This window comes from Microchirus variegatus (genome assembly GCF_963457635.1).
Source record: "Microchirus variegatus genome assembly, chromosome: 10".
NCBI lineage: Eukaryota > Metazoa > Chordata > Actinopteri > Pleuronectiformes > Soleidae > Microchirus > Microchirus variegatus.
Genome location: NC_139811.1, coordinates 12,181,829 through 12,198,911, shown reverse-complemented (window position 1 = coordinate 12,198,911; position 17,083 = coordinate 12,181,829). Strand labels below are relative to the sequence as shown.

At 39.1% G+C, this 17,083-nt stretch overlaps 1 protein-coding gene across 2 annotated transcripts; it reads left to right on the top strand.

The window, feature by feature from the left end:
- Positions 1-374: 374 nt before the first annotated feature.
- Positions 375-15,269, top strand: xpo6 (exportin 6). 2 transcript variants are annotated; one of them, XM_083896106.1, is made up of 24 exons: positions 375-413; positions 2,107-2,197; positions 3,445-3,557; positions 3,954-4,151; positions 4,554-4,713; positions 5,811-5,888; positions 6,115-6,646; positions 7,276-7,402; positions 7,497-7,606; positions 7,783-7,891; positions 8,054-8,146; positions 8,618-8,687; positions 8,810-8,969; positions 9,157-9,249; positions 9,558-9,702; positions 10,570-10,719; positions 11,334-11,523; positions 11,622-11,777; positions 11,855-11,969; positions 12,110-12,281; positions 12,911-13,072; positions 13,244-13,342; positions 13,695-13,925; positions 14,671-15,269. In XM_083896106.1, exons 2-24 carry the CDS (start codon positions 2,146-2,148, stop codon positions 14,770-14,772), a joined length of 3,417 nt encoding a protein of 1,138 aa, XP_083752232.1. In that variant the 5' UTR covers positions 375-413; positions 2,107-2,145; the 3' UTR covers positions 14,773-15,269. The 2 variants fall into 2 exon arrangements, with proteins under 2 accessions (XP_083752232.1, XP_083752231.1); XM_083896105.1 differs by having other exon boundaries at positions 380-1,028.
- Positions 15,270-17,083: the final 1,814 nt, after the last annotated feature.

Sequence of the window (17,083 nt, the reverse complement as noted above, 5' to 3'; positions counted from 1 at the left end):
TATGGGCAGTATGGAAATTATGTCTTTCTTTATTTAATTTGTTACATCAATGCATTTAATGGCCTAAATAAAACAAGTAATACAGGCACCACCTACGTTATACTGATAGTTTTGTGTCCAATAAGCTTGTTCGGTAGAATATTAAGTACAACATTAAAGCATTTAAAACTTTATTTTGAATAAGAGTAAAATACCATAGTTTGAAAAATTAGCCGGAAGTTGTGAATTTATTACTCTGTCTACATTGACACAAGCCTATTGGGTTGGTTGATTTCTGCGGCTAAAGAGGAAGTTGCGAAGCCAAAGCTGTAATCTTCAAGCTAGCTGCAGTTTTGAGCCGCCCTAAACTCAGAGAAGGGGAATAACAGGAACAAGCGTCCATAGTATTTCATTTTATATTGCAGATTTGCCAGGTATACAACGTCACTTGCTTTCAAGTAAAGGCAGGTTGCCGTGACCATTAGCCTTGGAAGCATGCTCGCGTTTGACAGCAGGCTAAAAATGATGCCTCCATCCTTCTAGAGAAGCTAACGAGTTAGCCATCCGCTTCAGCGTTAGCCACTAGCCTCGATACGCTTGACATAGAAAGCTAATTAACGCAGGACACTTCTCCGGTGTCGGAGCCAGTGTTAGATGTCCTACAAAACAAAATTTAACTTCGTAACTTAATGGTAAACGCGCTAGTTTGACAATGTACAGGAACCTGGCGATTCGAGATAGCTCAGTGTTAAGGCTGTATATTTGGTAAGCGAGAACGCCCTGTATTCCAGCGAAGCTGAGTTATCTCCGTGTTTATTGCAGCTATTGCAGCAGAGTCAACCACGCCGATATTTGCTCGCTCGTTGTGTGTGGTGTGTCGACCCGAGCAGGCGAGGAGACCATGAAAAACACCCTGTGCATTCGCCAGCCACAGTGTAGCTAACGTTAGCTACAGAACTGGCTAGTCAGGTAGCTAATGTTGGCTCATTGCTGTAATTAAGGCGACCCTGAAAGTGAACTGAAGAAACCATCTGAGCCAGTTAAATATGGTAAGCATAACCCAGCATTTAATAATTAATTAAATAGTAACGAGCAGTCGTTTCCCTGCCTTGTTTGCAAGTAGCTAACGTGGTGCGTGAGCTCTTTTGATTAGAATGTTCCAACAGGAAACAACTCAACGTCATTTTATTAAGTTTTTTTCATCTGTACATATAGCTAATCGTGCGTGCTAGTTTTGCACCACGGTGTCGTATGTGTGTTTATTCACATAACGGTTTATGACAGGGCAGGTATTTCATGCGATGTGACAGCCCTTAAGGCCATTTCACGGAACAGGACGCCCATCTTGCAAAGGCGAATATTTGCTCCGAGTGTTGTTGAGCCTCGGCAAGTTGTGGCTTATTTGAGGAATTCAGACCCGCCTGCTGCCACAGGAGATGTGTTTTTTTTGTTTTTTTTAACTATCTTTTTGCTCCCTTTTCCCTGGCAGCTCATCTTCCTCCACCTGTCAACACGTGCCATACCATTTGATAAATTTTTTATTTGTCTTACATAAAGCTTGATTCAGATTATACAATATTCTTTTTCTAATGCAATCCTCAGTGCACGTGTGTGAAGATTTGTCAAGTTGTGTGGACTGAGTAAGAGCCAAAACGTGCACACCAGCGATACATGCGCAGTAACTAACTCTAGTTATGGGCAGGCATTGACATTTTAAGGTTCCCACCCCACTAGGTGATTCATCGTGCAAGATGGTAATATAAACCGTGCACCCATAAGTTCAAACTCAGATGAGGCCTTTTCCAAATAATTTGACAACATTTTTGTTAATTACTAATAAATGGTCATAAATTCTGATTTTGACAGTGGACCTGTCAAAATCGTAATGTGTATTGTAAGGCTGCAATAACAATTGTTCTCACAATCCATTATCTTCTCAATGACACATTATTTGAGTTGTTTGGTTTATAAAATGACCGTGAACTGCGCCAGGAAGTGCTACAGAATGTGCATTCATTCAGTGTTGTTTATGCGATGTTGCGTGTTTGTAACAGCAAGCAGCTGCGTAAGTAATGCTTCTTGCAGACCTAGTTATTTTATGTTTAACTTCCTTTTGCTCTCCAACAGGCCTCAGAGGAGGCATCACTGCGTGCACTGGAGAGTCTTATGACGGAGTTCTTTCACAACTGTACGACCAATGAGCGAAAGAGAGAAATAGGTAAGTTTGGGCATGAAACCCCCCAGATGCATTTTCAGGTGTGTTCTTCCGCCAAGCTGGTTAGTAACCATAACACCGTATAACGTGTCACTATAACAATGAGAAGGAAAACTTGTTTGACGCCCTTTTCCTTTTCCTTATTCGATCAATTTAAATTTTATTCTGAGTGAAATCGATCACTTTGTGTGTCTCACATTGTTGTTTGATTAGAAAAAAAACTAAAGGTCATGTTGAAAGTAACTTGATTTAAAAAAAATTAATGTATGAAAATTTCAAATATATTTCTGACCCTACATAATAAAAACAAGGTTGAACAGTATGAAAATGTTGACCACTCTTTTTTTAAATCCTCCGGTAACAGTAGTTAGTTTTGTTTCATCAATTTGTGGTTTGTAAAAATTCTGGAAAGACAGAAGACAGAGAAAGGACTTCACAAATAGTATAAAAAAAACTTTTGCTAATTTATACAAGGACCAGCTCAGCCAGCCAGACAAACTGTCTGTACAAGGAGTGTGTCCACGTGTTTGTCTAGCTCAGGTGTAAAGACAACACAGATGTACATTAGAGATAGGGTGTTCAGAATTATTGATAGTTTCATGATTAGAGGTAGTTGACACGTTACCACAGGGTCCAAAATTAACGTTCTGCAAGCGCCAAATGCAGGTAGATACTTGGAAGACTGTCAGCCACACGAGGATTTGTTTGTACCAAAATAGTTATGTAATAAAACACTATCCTGAGAGTCTCAAGTGTATTTTGATTTATGGAGCACGCTGCTTCAGTCTCCTCGGTATCAGATTTTAATCCACATAATTTATTCTGTAAAGACCCTGCTCTGCCTTTGATTGGCTCTCTGAACTTGACTGTTCTTCTTTTTCTTTCTTTTTTTTTATCGAAGACGAATCAATCATTGTATGTTCATAATCAAATTTACAACCTATAGTCGGTTAAGGGGTAGAGTAGGGGGTAGCTTTTGCAAAATTTGAAAAAGATATAATGGTGCAACATGATATGAATAAGGTGTGAATATGAGTCTGAATGCTCTGCATGCACTGATGAAACAGTTTGTCATTGTACAGTGTTAAATGTGACATGAAATCATTTGGTTTCTAAGAATGGGTTTTTGGTGTTACTTTTTTTTTTTTTTTTTACATGTACTTCCTGTTTTGTGACACATGACTTTTTTCAGTCTGCAAGTAAAGACCTACATTACAATTTACCTCAAGCCTACTTCCTTCTTTCTGCAGAAGAGCTGCTGAATAACTTCGCGCAGCAGACTGGAGCATGGCGGCACTGCTTGTTCTTCCTTTCCAATACTCGGAATGAGTATGTAATGATGTACAGTCTGACAGTATTTGAAGTAAGTCCAGTAGGTGGGAAATGCACAGTTAGTGTTTACTACTGTCCAATGCATTCTACACCTTTTGTAGTTTAAAAATGAGACTGTACACAGAAAAATGCTTTGCATATTTTGTACTACTGAGCATATGATGTGGTAAAGATAATTTACTTTATTCTTTTTTCTTATGTGCCCATAAAATATGCACAAAATGAAAAAAATAACACGATAAGAAGTCATTTGTCTTTGAATTAATAACTAGGATATGTATGCTTACCTTTATGTATTCTGTTTGTAGTCTATGTTGATGAATGCAGAATTAAATGTCACAGAAATTATTTTGTGTTCTTCTTAAGTCTTCTAAAGAGTTCCTCAGACACAGATTTAACATTTGATTTTTTGTCCTTTTACTTTCAGAACCTGGTGAACAAGATGTGGATTGGTGTTGCTTCACAAGATAAGATGGAGATCCGCAGCTGTCTGCCCAAACTCCTACTTGCTCAGTACAAATCTGTGCCCTATTTCATCCGTAACAAACTCTGCAAAGTCATTGTTGACATTGGTCGCCAAGACTGGCCAATGTTCTACCATGATTTCTTCACAAACACCCTTCAGGTAAGCCCTGGATGCCGGTTAATGTGTTTGTAAATACTTGCCAAGTTGACAAAGGAAAATATGCCTTCAGACACAGAAAATATGTTGCATGGAGCATGTTTTTTATAATGTGAATTGGTGGTGTTGTACTCGAGATTCGATCTCCATTTGCAGAGCCTAGATTCTAATCTGTGTGGGTGTAATCGACTCAGTTAGGCCCAAAAGGTCACCCTCGGATGTCAAATTTAGTTTCATTTCATAAAATTGTTATGACTACAGTAGGATTGGTCTTTATTTCAATGGCTTGTACCACACCACCTCTTCTTAAAATACTGTGAGGAGTCTTAAACCGACAAACTGCTAATAATGGAACATACAAGCAAAACTGAGTAAAATTATCTATAAATCTGTTGTGATCTACAGTTGATTCAGTCTCCAGCTTTGGCTCACTTGGGGTTGGTGATGTTGAAAACCACATCTGAGGAACTTGCATGTCCTCGAGAAGATCTCAGTGTTGCCAGAAAAGATGAGCTGCGTAAACTGCTGCTGGAGCAAGTCCCAACTGTTCTTGGACTGTTGACTGGTAAGAACAACCTTAAATGTTTTATGCAATTTAAATATTAAATACGATTATGTCTTAATTTTCAAGACGATTGAAGTGTTTTTCACCAAAGAAAGACTTTACCAGGGTGCAGACCAAATTATTGCTTCATTTATTACACTGCTGGTCTGAGCGATGTATATTGAGATTGTAAAAAATATTGATATATTATCGAATGAGACAGCATTGTGATATCCATATTGTTTATTTTGTGATAAAATGTTACTCTTGAGTCTTGTGTCTGAGAAGCACCTGAACAATACTTACATAATTAGTATTTGAAAAAGTATATATTTTGTTATAAAGGACAATAACATACTTTTATTTTATTTTATTTAAAATGAATTGTTGATGCTGTGCAACTGTTTGGAATAAAAGTGCCTGTGTGACATTTGGCACATCTGGCTTTGACTGAAAACTGAATCTTTGTTCTTACTTAATTTGAGATATAACTTGTGGACTATTTTGACATGCACAGTGTTGTCTGATTCTCCGGAAGTAGAAGTAGAAGAAGAAGCTTCACTTCTGCTTCCATAGTAAACAAACGTTGCATGTGTCCGCTCGTCCCCTCACTGTCAGCTGTCTCTCTCATTTTCCTTCTCTTTCTCGTCTGTGACTGTTTTGTCTGATCATTTTTCTTTTTTGGAATGAAAATACAGCAAAGGGGAAATAGGTCATGATCGTGTCGACTGTTTATATGAACACTTATCTGAATAACGATCCCCATATACCAGCTTTCTCATTCGGAATGAAATTTGTTTCCAAATTGGCTTTATCAGGGTTTTTGGATAGGCATGTTTACATGACACATTTTTTTTTATTCCAATCAGGCTTTTATTCTGATTACTTGTGTTCATGTATTCTTTCAGGCGTTTGACTTTTGGACAACTTCTTTTCACTTGTCCATACACAAAGCTACTTTGATTTTGTGTTTGTATGAATGTTTATGGTTGTTGTTGTTTTTTCTTGTGAATGCAGAAGACATCATTATTTGTCAGGCTGACATGTAGAGCAAATGGATTGACAGAGAAGCCTTTCAGTACATGTTGAGTTACCACCGGTCTCACCTCTTGTTCTAGGTATCCTGGAGACCTTCTGGGACAAGCACAGTGTTATAGCTTCCACACCACCTCCCTCACCCACCTCAGGAGAGAGCAGTGAGTGAATCATCTTTTAGTTTTGCTCAACGAGATGTTGCATTTGTGTTATTCTGACCTGTTAAGGGACTGCAGCTGACATGTATGATTTAATTGTATGCTCTCGCTTTTAAATAGATTAAATGAAATCTAAAAGTGCAAGGACACAATAGTAGTGTGGGGGAACAGTGGTTGCTTGCTCTGTTATGTCTTAACTTGACTGTTTTGTGTCTTCTTGCTCTATCAGTGGAATTGCTGGGCAGTTTGTTTCAGGGCAGCCAATACTCAAAGCTGCTTTGCCAGCCCATGGCCACATTGGACAGTGAGAGCCAGCAGCTGTGCTGTCTTGTTTTGGAGTGTTTGGCCCATCTGTTCAGCTGGATTCCTCTGTCCACAAGCATCACACCCTCTCTGCTGGCGTCCATTTTCCATTTTGCACGTTTTGGTTGTGATCTCCAGTCAAAGGCCAAGATGGGATCCTTCATCTCCTCCAATTCGTCCTCATCTAACGGACAGCTTAACCCTGGGACAATGGCGCCCACATCAAACGGAGGAGGGCGAAATGGACACCAGAGTGAGGGCAGTAAAGTGGCTCGTGCCCGGCTTGGGGTACTCGCCATGACATGTGTTAATGAACTAGTGTCAAAGAACTGTGTGCCAATGGATTTTGAGGAGTACCTGCTGCGCATGTTCCAGCAGACCTTCTTCCTTCTGCAGAGGCTGACACGAGAAAATAATGCACATACGGTTAAAACCCGCCTCCAGGAGCTTGATGAGAGGTATGTCCTAGTCCTCTGCAGAATATAGAACATGATGCATGCATTTGTATAATATACTTACATACAATACAAGTTATTGTGAACAGTTTCTTGTTTGAATATGGTAGCTGTTGTAGTCTTCAGTCTACAGCACACGCACAAAATTATTGCCTTTAAAAAATTGCCAGGTAAAGTCTGTCAAATTCTGAGATCTTTGGCATTTGAACATGAATGATACAGAAATTATTTCTCACACTATATTGTAACCCAGCCTGAAAATACAGGAAACAGTTAAAAAAAATCTGCAAAAACTGCTTCCGCGACTTTTAATATCTGCTGTGAATAAGGTCTATTATACCAGATTTATTGAATACATGCTTGAGCATTATATACACATCTTGTATGAGGTTAACTAATTTCATGACTTGTTGAACAGCGTTCAGTCACATTATTCCAATACGACTGTTACTGATCACAGAATTTGACAGATATAAAAACAACAAATCTGCTGGTTCCCCTTCAAATAATGTGTCAGAATATTTTGAGGGTACATCTAATCTGTCTAAAAATGCTATGACTGTGGGGTGGAACTCGAGAGCAAATCCTACATTGTGTTACTTTATTTTATTGTTTTTTCTTTCATCCTGCAGTTACTTGGAAAAGTTCACAGATTTCCTGCGACTGTTTGTCAGTGTTCACTTGAGGCGGATTGAGTCGAGTCCTCAGTTTCCAATTGTAGAGTTTCTTGCTCTGCTTTTCAAATACACCTTCAACCAGGTAATAATAATAATAAGCACACCACGCACATTTCATTTCTATAGGTCTACTGCAAATGTGCATCTTAATGTTGTTTTATATTTCCCCTCCTCAGCCTACTCATGAAGGCTACTTTGCCTGCTTGGATATTTGGAGTGTGTTTTTGGACTTTTTAACAACTAAAATCAAAAGCAGACTAGCAGACAGGGACAGTATCCTGAATAGGTAAGTGGCTCAGAAAAATGGTTTGATACTTTTTTTTAAGGGTTTTCTGAAACACCTTGTGAAAGAAAATAGGTTAATGAGCTCTTATTAATGCAACTACAATTAATATAAGCAATAAATATGTATGATTTGTTATTTGTGTTACATTTTGTCTGAGTGTTAAATGTATTTTTCAGGTACAAAGATGCCTTAGTTCTTTTGTTAAGGGAAGTTCTGAATCGAATACAGTTCAGATACAATCAGGCCCAGTTAGAAGAGCTTGATGATGAGACTCTGGATGATGATGTAAGTAAAATCTTTTACATTATAATTCACTGTCATTTCTATGTTGTTTTTCTCTAATCGCCAAAAAGTCTAAAGTAAATATTATTAGAATCATAAGAAATGCATGAACTATGAAGCTGTTTTTAGCTTTCTCTTCAAATGTACTGCTTTTTATTACTATAGAAACAGACCGAGTGGCAGAAGTACCTGCGTCAGAGTTTGGAGGTGGTTGCCAAGGTGATGGAGTTGCTCCCATCCCATGCGTTCTCTGCATTGGTAAGACATCACTGTCACTTTCACATATGTCATACTGCATGCAAGAAAAGATTTAGGGTTTGAAAGCAGTTCCATACCAAACGTTATTCAAATGTACACAAAATACCCTCAATAGAAATACTTGCACACTGTATTACATGCACATTGAGCCCTTAACAGGTACATGCATTAAAAGTACAATCACTGTGTGTTCAGGAAGCGTGTGTGACTGTTTATATTTATGTTTGACATGTAAAGGTGGATCTGGGTTCCTGTTTGAAACCAATGATGTTGCAATTATTGCAATACCGCAGTTACATTAAAGTCTTTTCTCACGCACCGTAGAGTCCAGTTTGTGCATGTTTTTACGATGGTTGTTTGTACAGTGATGAAATATAAATTAATAAATTCCCACGTATATTGGCTTTATTGTTGCATGTTGAGAGATGTGCCTAATGTCTGCCTCCTCTTTATGCTCTTTCCTATCTCTAGTTCCCAGTCCTTCAAGAAAATTTGGACGTGTACCTGGGTTTGCGGCAGTTTATTGTCACCACTGGTACCAGTATGTAACTTTAATCTGTTTTTATTTAAAACATTAGCTTCAGCGAAGGAAAGGACATATCAGCAATGAATGTGGATGTTTCCACATATTTAAAAATATTAAATGATTTTGTCATCTTTTAGGTCGCAGGCTCAACATCACTGCAGAGAATGACTGCCGTCGACTACACTGTTCTCTCAGGGACCTCAGCTCCCTACTTCAGGCTGTCGGACGCTTGGCTGAGCATTTCACCAGTGACGTTTTTGCAGCACGTTTCAGTGACGCTCTGGCTGTGGTGGAGAGGTTTGTACTAAACATACAAACATAGAGAAGGGATCTTGATCTCAGAATGTATTGTAATCAGAATACTTTATTAATATCCGTGGGGAAAATGGTGTCATTACATTCTCATCTCTAAAAGTTTTCTACTGGCTTCATTGAAAGATCTTAATATGATAATAAACCTGTTTTTCTCTCTCTCTTTTTCAAGGTTGGTTGAAGTGACTTGTTATGGCTCTCAGACCAGTCTTTATGAGCTGGAGACCGCTGTGCCTTCTGTGCTCAAGCCAGACCTCACTGATGTGTGAGTATCACATGTTTTGAAGTAGAAATTAAATCACATGTGGCCTCACTGGTTACAAATAACAAAACCATACCGTTTTGTGTTAGTGAGCACAGTGCTAGTGATGTGGGGAATGTAAAAATGAAACTTTTCTTGACAACATGAATAAAGCTGCAGTTGACAGAGCAGCTTTACATTTTGCATACAAGAAGAGTGTTTTGTGCCTCTGAATTTCATCAAAAATAAAAGTTAAATTTAGAAGAAGGTAAAGAAGAAGCAGGTGTGTTCTTCATGAACATGTTTGTAACTGTGTGTAATGTGTGTTGCAGACATGCACAGGCCCTGTCGGCTTTGCAGGCCTACTCTCACTGGCTTGCACAGTTCTACAGTGAAGTCCACAGTCAAAACCAGAGCCAGTTTATCAACCTCATCACATCTGCGATAGATGCCACCAGCCCTCTCATCACAACTAAGGTAGCGTCTCTCTCTCTCTCAGATCAATATTTTTAAATTTTAAGTTTCATGTTGAAATTGCTTCAATATGGAGGAAAAAGTGCTCATGATTAAAACCTAGAGCTGATTTTCACATAAGCTCATTTAGTTCTGTTTTTTCTTCCTTACTTCAACTTTGTATTTGTTTATTCCAGTCTTGTGTAAACTGCCTAATTAACTGTTATAGTGTGGTTTTAATGATAGTATTGCCTTGTCATGTTTACACATGCATGACAGAGCAACTAGAAGGTACAGGACCAACTGGTCATTGCTGCTAATAGTTATTTTTCATTTAGTGCCTGCATTCTGTTTTTCTCTGTACAGGGTGTCTGCGGGGTCTAAAAAAGTATTAAAAGTTGATAAATCAATTTTGGGGAAATTTAGCCCCTTAAAAAGTCTTAATTACAATTTCATGAGGTATTACATTTTGTCCATACAGTTTGACTGCAAAAAGAATGCATGAATGTATTTATTTTCCTCTCAACGATGCACAGGCATGCTCGCTTTGCAAGATCAGCTCGGGGCCACACGTGTACATGTGATGCACATCTTACCACAGTGAACACGAAATAATAGCCGAAATCACACAAACTAAACTCCAAAGTCATGAATACTTGAGTTACTTGTTTATTTCAATAAATCGTGGCTTTGGTTTAATTTATTCTTTCCAGCATATGAGTTCTTGCATGGTTGTGCTCCTATAGATTTCATTGCAAACTAAAACTGTTGTAAGTTAAATATGTGTTGCTGATTACAGCTTTAAGTGGCTATAAGGTCTTGTAATATTTTGAGAAGTCTTAGAAATGTATTGAAATTAACTTCAGGTTTCCTGTATATACCCTGTTCTAGGTACCCGACAAGCTGCTGATTTCAGCGTGCCATCTGATGGTTTCCATCACATCAACAGTGCGTCCTGTGTTCCTGGTCACTCTGCCAGCTGTTCAGAACATCTTCAACCTCATTACTACAGAGAATCGGACCCACAGACTTCCCCAAGAGGTAGATGTTTTGTTTGGTTTTATTGAGTGCTGGGCATGTTAACGCACGTTAACGCATGATGCGTTTCCACTACAACTGACCAGAAAAAAACGTGTGACGTCATGTTTATGTGACTCCAGATTGTTAAAATGAGTCTCTAAAGTAACGCTAAACGCTAAACAGAGGCACACATACGCAGTACACAGGTACGCTTTGTATCGCTGCTCTTTTCGTTTAATAAACAGACCGCTGCAGTTTGAATGTAGGCACGCTAACTGGCACCAAAAGGAGCTAATGCAGCTAACAGAGCTAACTGGTAAACGGTGCCTAGACTCCAGTGTTGCGGCACGTAAACATGACGTCACGCGTATCTTTTTCCGGTCAGTCGTCATGGAAACGCGTCGTGCGTTAACCTAGTGCCCAGCACTAGTTTTATTTTGCATGTTTCAGTATGATTTACATATTCAGAAGTTCAGCAGTTTCATTGTTTAAAGTAGGACTGATGATTTGTAAATGTATCTGTTTTAAATATTTAGTCCAAAAATGTCTATTTATTTGAAAATAACTGATTTTAAAAAACCCATTTCACACTGCTTTAAATAATCTTGAGTTTGCGGATGTTTCTCTTCCTACAGGCTCACATGTTGGTTTGTCGAGCTTTATCGAACATGCTCCTGCTCCCGTGGCCAAATTTACCAGAGAGTGATCAGCAGTGGCAAACACGCTCCAGCAACCACGCTAGCCTCGTGGCAGCCCTCACGCGAGAATATCGACTTTTAAGAGGGACAGTTAACGTCACTCCACGGCAACCTGCTCTGGATGACAGTCAGTATTGTTCTCTTTTTGTTATTTCTGAACTTATTATTATGGCACTCTTTCATTCTTTGTCCTTGTTTGCGTTTGCTGATCCACTCTCACTGCAGTGAAAGCCGTCATACAGCGGACACTGCCTGTGCTCAGAGACATAGTGGACAGCATCTCTGGGGAACCCACCAAATCCCGGCAGATCTGCTACCAGAGTCTTCAGGAGTCTGTCCAAGTGTCCCTCAGCCTTTTCCCAGTGTTTATTCAACAACCAGGTCAGTGTCTCGTTTGTAGTTGAGCTGTTCATCTGATTGGGGTCGTCTGATAGTACAACTTAAACCCTCTTTTTCAGATGTGACGGATGAGATGCTGGCCTTCTTCCTGACGCTGTTTCAGGCGTTGCGAGTCCAGATGGGCGTAACCTTCACTGGTCAAATCATTCATACGTTCCTCAGCATGTTCACCAGGTACATTAATTAATCTCATTTTTGTAGTTCTCGCAATATTGCGTTCTCTCCAGATGGATGAAGTTTTAAATGTCCTGGGGCTTCCATTGTAAATTCTGCTATCACACTAATTAATGTCATGTCACCTGTCTGTGCTTCAGGGAACAGCTAGCAGCCAGTATTTTGCAAGAGGGCAGTGCAGGGTGTAGAGTGGTGCAGAAGTTCCTGAAAATCCTGCAGGTGGTGGTGCAAGAGCCGGGTCAAGCTTTTAAGCCCTTCCTACCCAGCATCCTCTCTCTGTGCATGGAGCAGGTTTATCCAGTGGTGGCAGAGGTCAGTTAATGGTCACATGCTCAAGGTCTACATTTATTATGGTGTATTCAAATCTAAAATTACCAGAGATGTGCCGATCAGCTCTTCTTGCTCCCAAAATCTGATCTTTTTACGTTTAAGAAGTCCTGATTCAATACTTTATACATGTATTTGCCTAGATAACAGAACTTCACAGTCCATCATTTAAAAAATATATATATATATGTATACTCACACTGCAGTGAAAGTAAATGTTGACACTTTTTGCGGTGAAACGCTCAGCTCAGAAACTATGACTGATTATATCAAACTCAGGTGATATTAAATACTTTTCTCTGGAGCAAAAGGTCTGACTTCAGAACAATACAGAAAAAGATTTACATGTGTATTAGTCCAAATAAACTGTTTGTAGGTGGAAACGAGATTAATATTTTTATTTGACTTAAAACGTAAATGTTAAAAGAATGTCTTGTCTCGGGCTGCAACGATTAATAATCAGTTTAAATGTTTGGTTTTTATTTATCTAGAAAAGAATCCACTGATTAATCAACTATGAAAATATGTGTTAGTTGCTGCCCTAGCCATGTTCTTAATGGCATGATTTGTGATTAAATTTTTTTTTTTTTATGTATAAATCCTGTCCTATATAGCGGTCTTCTCCAGATGTCAAGGCAGAGATGTTTGAGTTGCTTTACCAAATACTTCACCAAAACTGGAGGTACTTTTTTAAAGTGTCAGTCTTAATAAGTGTGCAAAGAGGAGCAGCTGATGATACCATGGAAAACGAAGCCCAGTTCACAGCTGCCATGCAGGTGAGTTTATGCAAGTGTCCTCTTGCATCTTAAGTTAATGCTACACTATTTATTGCAGCTTTTTTTTATATATGTGTAGAGGATAAATTCTAATGAAATGTCAAAGTATCCCAGCTGACGAACCACTAACAACTAAAGACGCTTAATTTCGTGTCTTGGCTTTTGTTTCAGGCTTTTGGTCAGTCGTTCCTGCAGCCTGACATCCACATCTTCAAGCAGAATCTCTCATATTTAGAGTCACTTAACAGCAAGCACAAGTTGTATCACAGAGTGAGTTCTTTGTTATATATATTATATACTTTATTATATTGTCTTTTGTTTTTAGATGTGTCCTCAACAATAAAGCAGGGCACACACGAGTATACAGCAGTGTGATTGACAGCTAGTATTGATCTGATGTTTTTGGGCGATTACTCTTAATTTTGCATACCATTATTACTCATTGATCCCTAGTAATCCAACTCACTGGTCCTTTAATGTGACGGTCCACTCTTTTAAAAAAAAAAAGACCTTGAAAGAGAGACAAACCAAAACTCTTCACGTCTACTTTATAAAATGACTCATCCTCACATGCTGTGCAAAACTCATTGTCATTTCTTTGTGTTTGTTCCGTGCGCCTCAGAAGCTTTTCCGGACCTCGATGCTATTCCACTTCATCAACGTGCTTCTGCAGGTCCTCCTCCACAAAAGCCATGACCTCCTTCAGGAGGAAATCACCCTTGCTGTTTACAACATGGCCTCTGTAGACTTTGATGCCTTCTACTCGGCATTCATGCCAGAGTTTCTCAACAGCTGCCAGGGAGTCGACACCAGCCAGCGAGCTGTTCTTGCACGCAACTTCAAGCTTGAACGGGTAAAAAATATGTTCTCTACCAAATGAGTAACCAAGTGAATATTGCACACGGTTAAACCAACTGTGACATGTATACATATTTTGTGAAAAAATTGGTTTCTACCTGTTAATAAGACCTCATTATCGCAACTCAAGACCTCAGTGGTATTTAAATTAATTCAATTTGAGCCAGATAAGAATACTGGACAGAAGAGCCCTCTATGGCTCTGTGTGTCTGTTTGTGCTTCCACACTTGCACTTGCCAATTTGACCAGCAGAGGCCGCCAGAGGCTTGTTCCCTGAATGGAGTGAAGTCTGCCATCTCTGATTGCCTGATTATCTTATCAAAAGATAAATATCTTATCTTTTGATAAGATATTTTCATCTTAACAGAGGACATTATTGTCTGTTAAATGGTGTCTTTGTACAGCAGCAATTTTGACACCGGGTGACAATGCACAGGTGTCACAGGCCACATCGACCATGGCTCTGTTTACTTACATCAGGACATTGCAATGGTGAAACTGAGGGAGCTAAATGGAACTCTGCCGTCATTCATTTGATCATTTACTCCTGTGGTTTTGTCAAAATGGCGGCTGTGCATGAAGGGAAACATTTTCTGGACCTGGATGTTGCTTTAAGATGATTTTTGTTTTTAATGTTCATGTATCGGGGCATGTCGTTGTACTCTCCTTGTGGTCAGATAACTAACTTCATGTGGTCTATGTTTTCGTCAACTCATGTCACGTTTCTCTTCTTTCTAAAGGACCTGCCCTCGTTCACACAGAGCGTGCATCGGCTGGTGAACGACCTTCGCTACTATAGACTGTGTAATAGTAGCCTGCCCACTGGCACCATCAAGCTATAGCACAATGACTGTTTTAACCACTCTACACATCATTTATTGATCTTCAAGGACTGCCTGTGCTGACCACTTTGCCCAACACTCCTCCTCCAACCTGGTGTTGCTCCACCTACGAACAAAAAGTAGTAGAAAGGAAAACACGCGTGTTGTTGTCGAGTACCTGGAGGTTGAGGTTGCTGCTGATGTTTTACTTTGATTTCTACTGTAGAAGGTCGGTGCATTATTTTTTTAATAAAGCAGTGCCCTCCTTATGTATTGCCACTGATAATTTGGTAAGAAATATAAACATGGTCTGCAGCTGGCTTTTGCCCAGACCTGGAGCAGTCTGAGCCAGGCCTTCTTTCCCACGCCTCTGGAAACACAGCCGAGCTGGGACTTAGCACTTTCAACTCATTGTGAGTTTTTAAAATGTCTGCTTTTATTCATTTTGCCTTTGATTTTTTTTTGTTTTGTTTTTCTTTCTTCATCTCCAAAGGAGACAAACGCTCAACTTAAGATCTTTCATATCATTCCATTCTGATAAAGAGAAAATCTGCTTGATTAAATAAAGTGCTTTTTTTTAGTACAATCAGGTGTTTGCGATTTATTGATCCATGCGCTGTGGTTCAATGTTTTTGTTCAGTAAAGTTCACTCTCTTTTGCCTTGAACACCTACATCTTTTTCAAACTAAATCCTAAGTTGAATGCATCGACTGAAATTGCTGAATACTTTTTGCATTTTTATTTTGTAGAGCAAATCAACACAGAGTTCATTCACGTGTTGCATGTGACGTATCACATGTTGCGGATGAGCAAAGCATAGAGAAAGCAGGACGTGTCATCACAGCACTAACGTCACAATAACAAGATGGAAACTTCTCATTCTTTATGCAGATTTAACTGTGAGTTTTCAAGATGATTTGTTTCCAAGTTATCGTTTTATCCTTGCATATCTTAGTCATGTATCCTCCAGTATGTCGGTCTCTTTTTCTTACAGTCTACAAGCCAGAAGTAACATTTGATCACACTACTTTAATTAATTAGAGCTGGTTTTTGGCTCTCAATCTCACCCCGATGCTAAATATGTAGTATATTTTGTGTAAAACTGTTTAGTGCTTCATTGACAATAAGGCTAAAATTTCATGAAATTGCCGATTTATTTAAGATAAATCCCACCAAATTTACAGCGCAATATACACTGTAGACGGCATTAATCGACCTGTGAAAATGTGATGTCCAATGTGATCTTTACCTGCATCACAAGCTATAATACTTAACTTTGTAGCTACAATGTCCTTTTGACATTCTTATACTATGATCGTGGGAAATAAACCCATATATCATGTTCTCAAAGCTGTAGTTTGAAGGAATTCTAACAATGTCGGTGTTGAGCTTTTAAAACTGAATCATCATCACTGCTGTTGTACATTAGCTGCGGAAAGAAAACATTTCTCGGGTGAAGTTAAAGGTGTGATAATGAAAGCATTTATGCAAAGTGCTTCTGTGTACAATAATGTACACAAACTAAAAGGAGCCTGTGGACATTGGTTCTTCTCCCAAGTGCCAGTGTTTTTTGATGGTCAATGAATGCCCAATAATGGTAAAGATCAATCCCCAACATTAGCAACTCTTGCTACATGGTCAGACATCTTATTGACATCGCTTGGCTTTCTGCTTTAATTCAGTATCTCTTCTTGTTGTTGACTAATGAAGCCATAAAATAGTGTTTTCAAATATAGAATTCCCGACTTCTGCCTTTGAACTCTACAACTAAGTGATGACATCTCTGAGGTTACATAATATTATTTTGGGTAGAAGAGAAAAACAAGTCTTTGATCTGTTGAAAAGATAAAGGGCAGGAAAAACAACTAATAAAAGTGTGCAGCCTGCCGGAAATTATTATATTAGAAGAAGAAGGCAGTAATAAAACATTAAGGATGCCAACTGCCATTGAACACAACCAACCAACCAGGAGTGAAGAACAGGTGAAGAGACAAAGGAAAGAGAGGAATAATGCAGTGATGCAGCATTGTGGAGGCCAACTGTTATGAAACAAGGACGGGTCCACATTAAGTTCTTTTTAAATCATCATAATATTAAGTGAGGAAAGATGATACTACAAAGTCGTACCTCTGTTTACCAGGTGATGGATTTTCAAGGAGAAGGAACTTATGGTCAAGTCATCAAGTGTTCGAACTTGCACACATCGGAGGTGGTGGCAGTGAAGATCCACAAGCAAGACAAACAGAGCTTTATGCGTGAATTGAAAGTGCTGGAAGTCGTCCGGGCCCTCGACCACGACAAAATGAACATAGTCCGGTTCATTGAATATTTC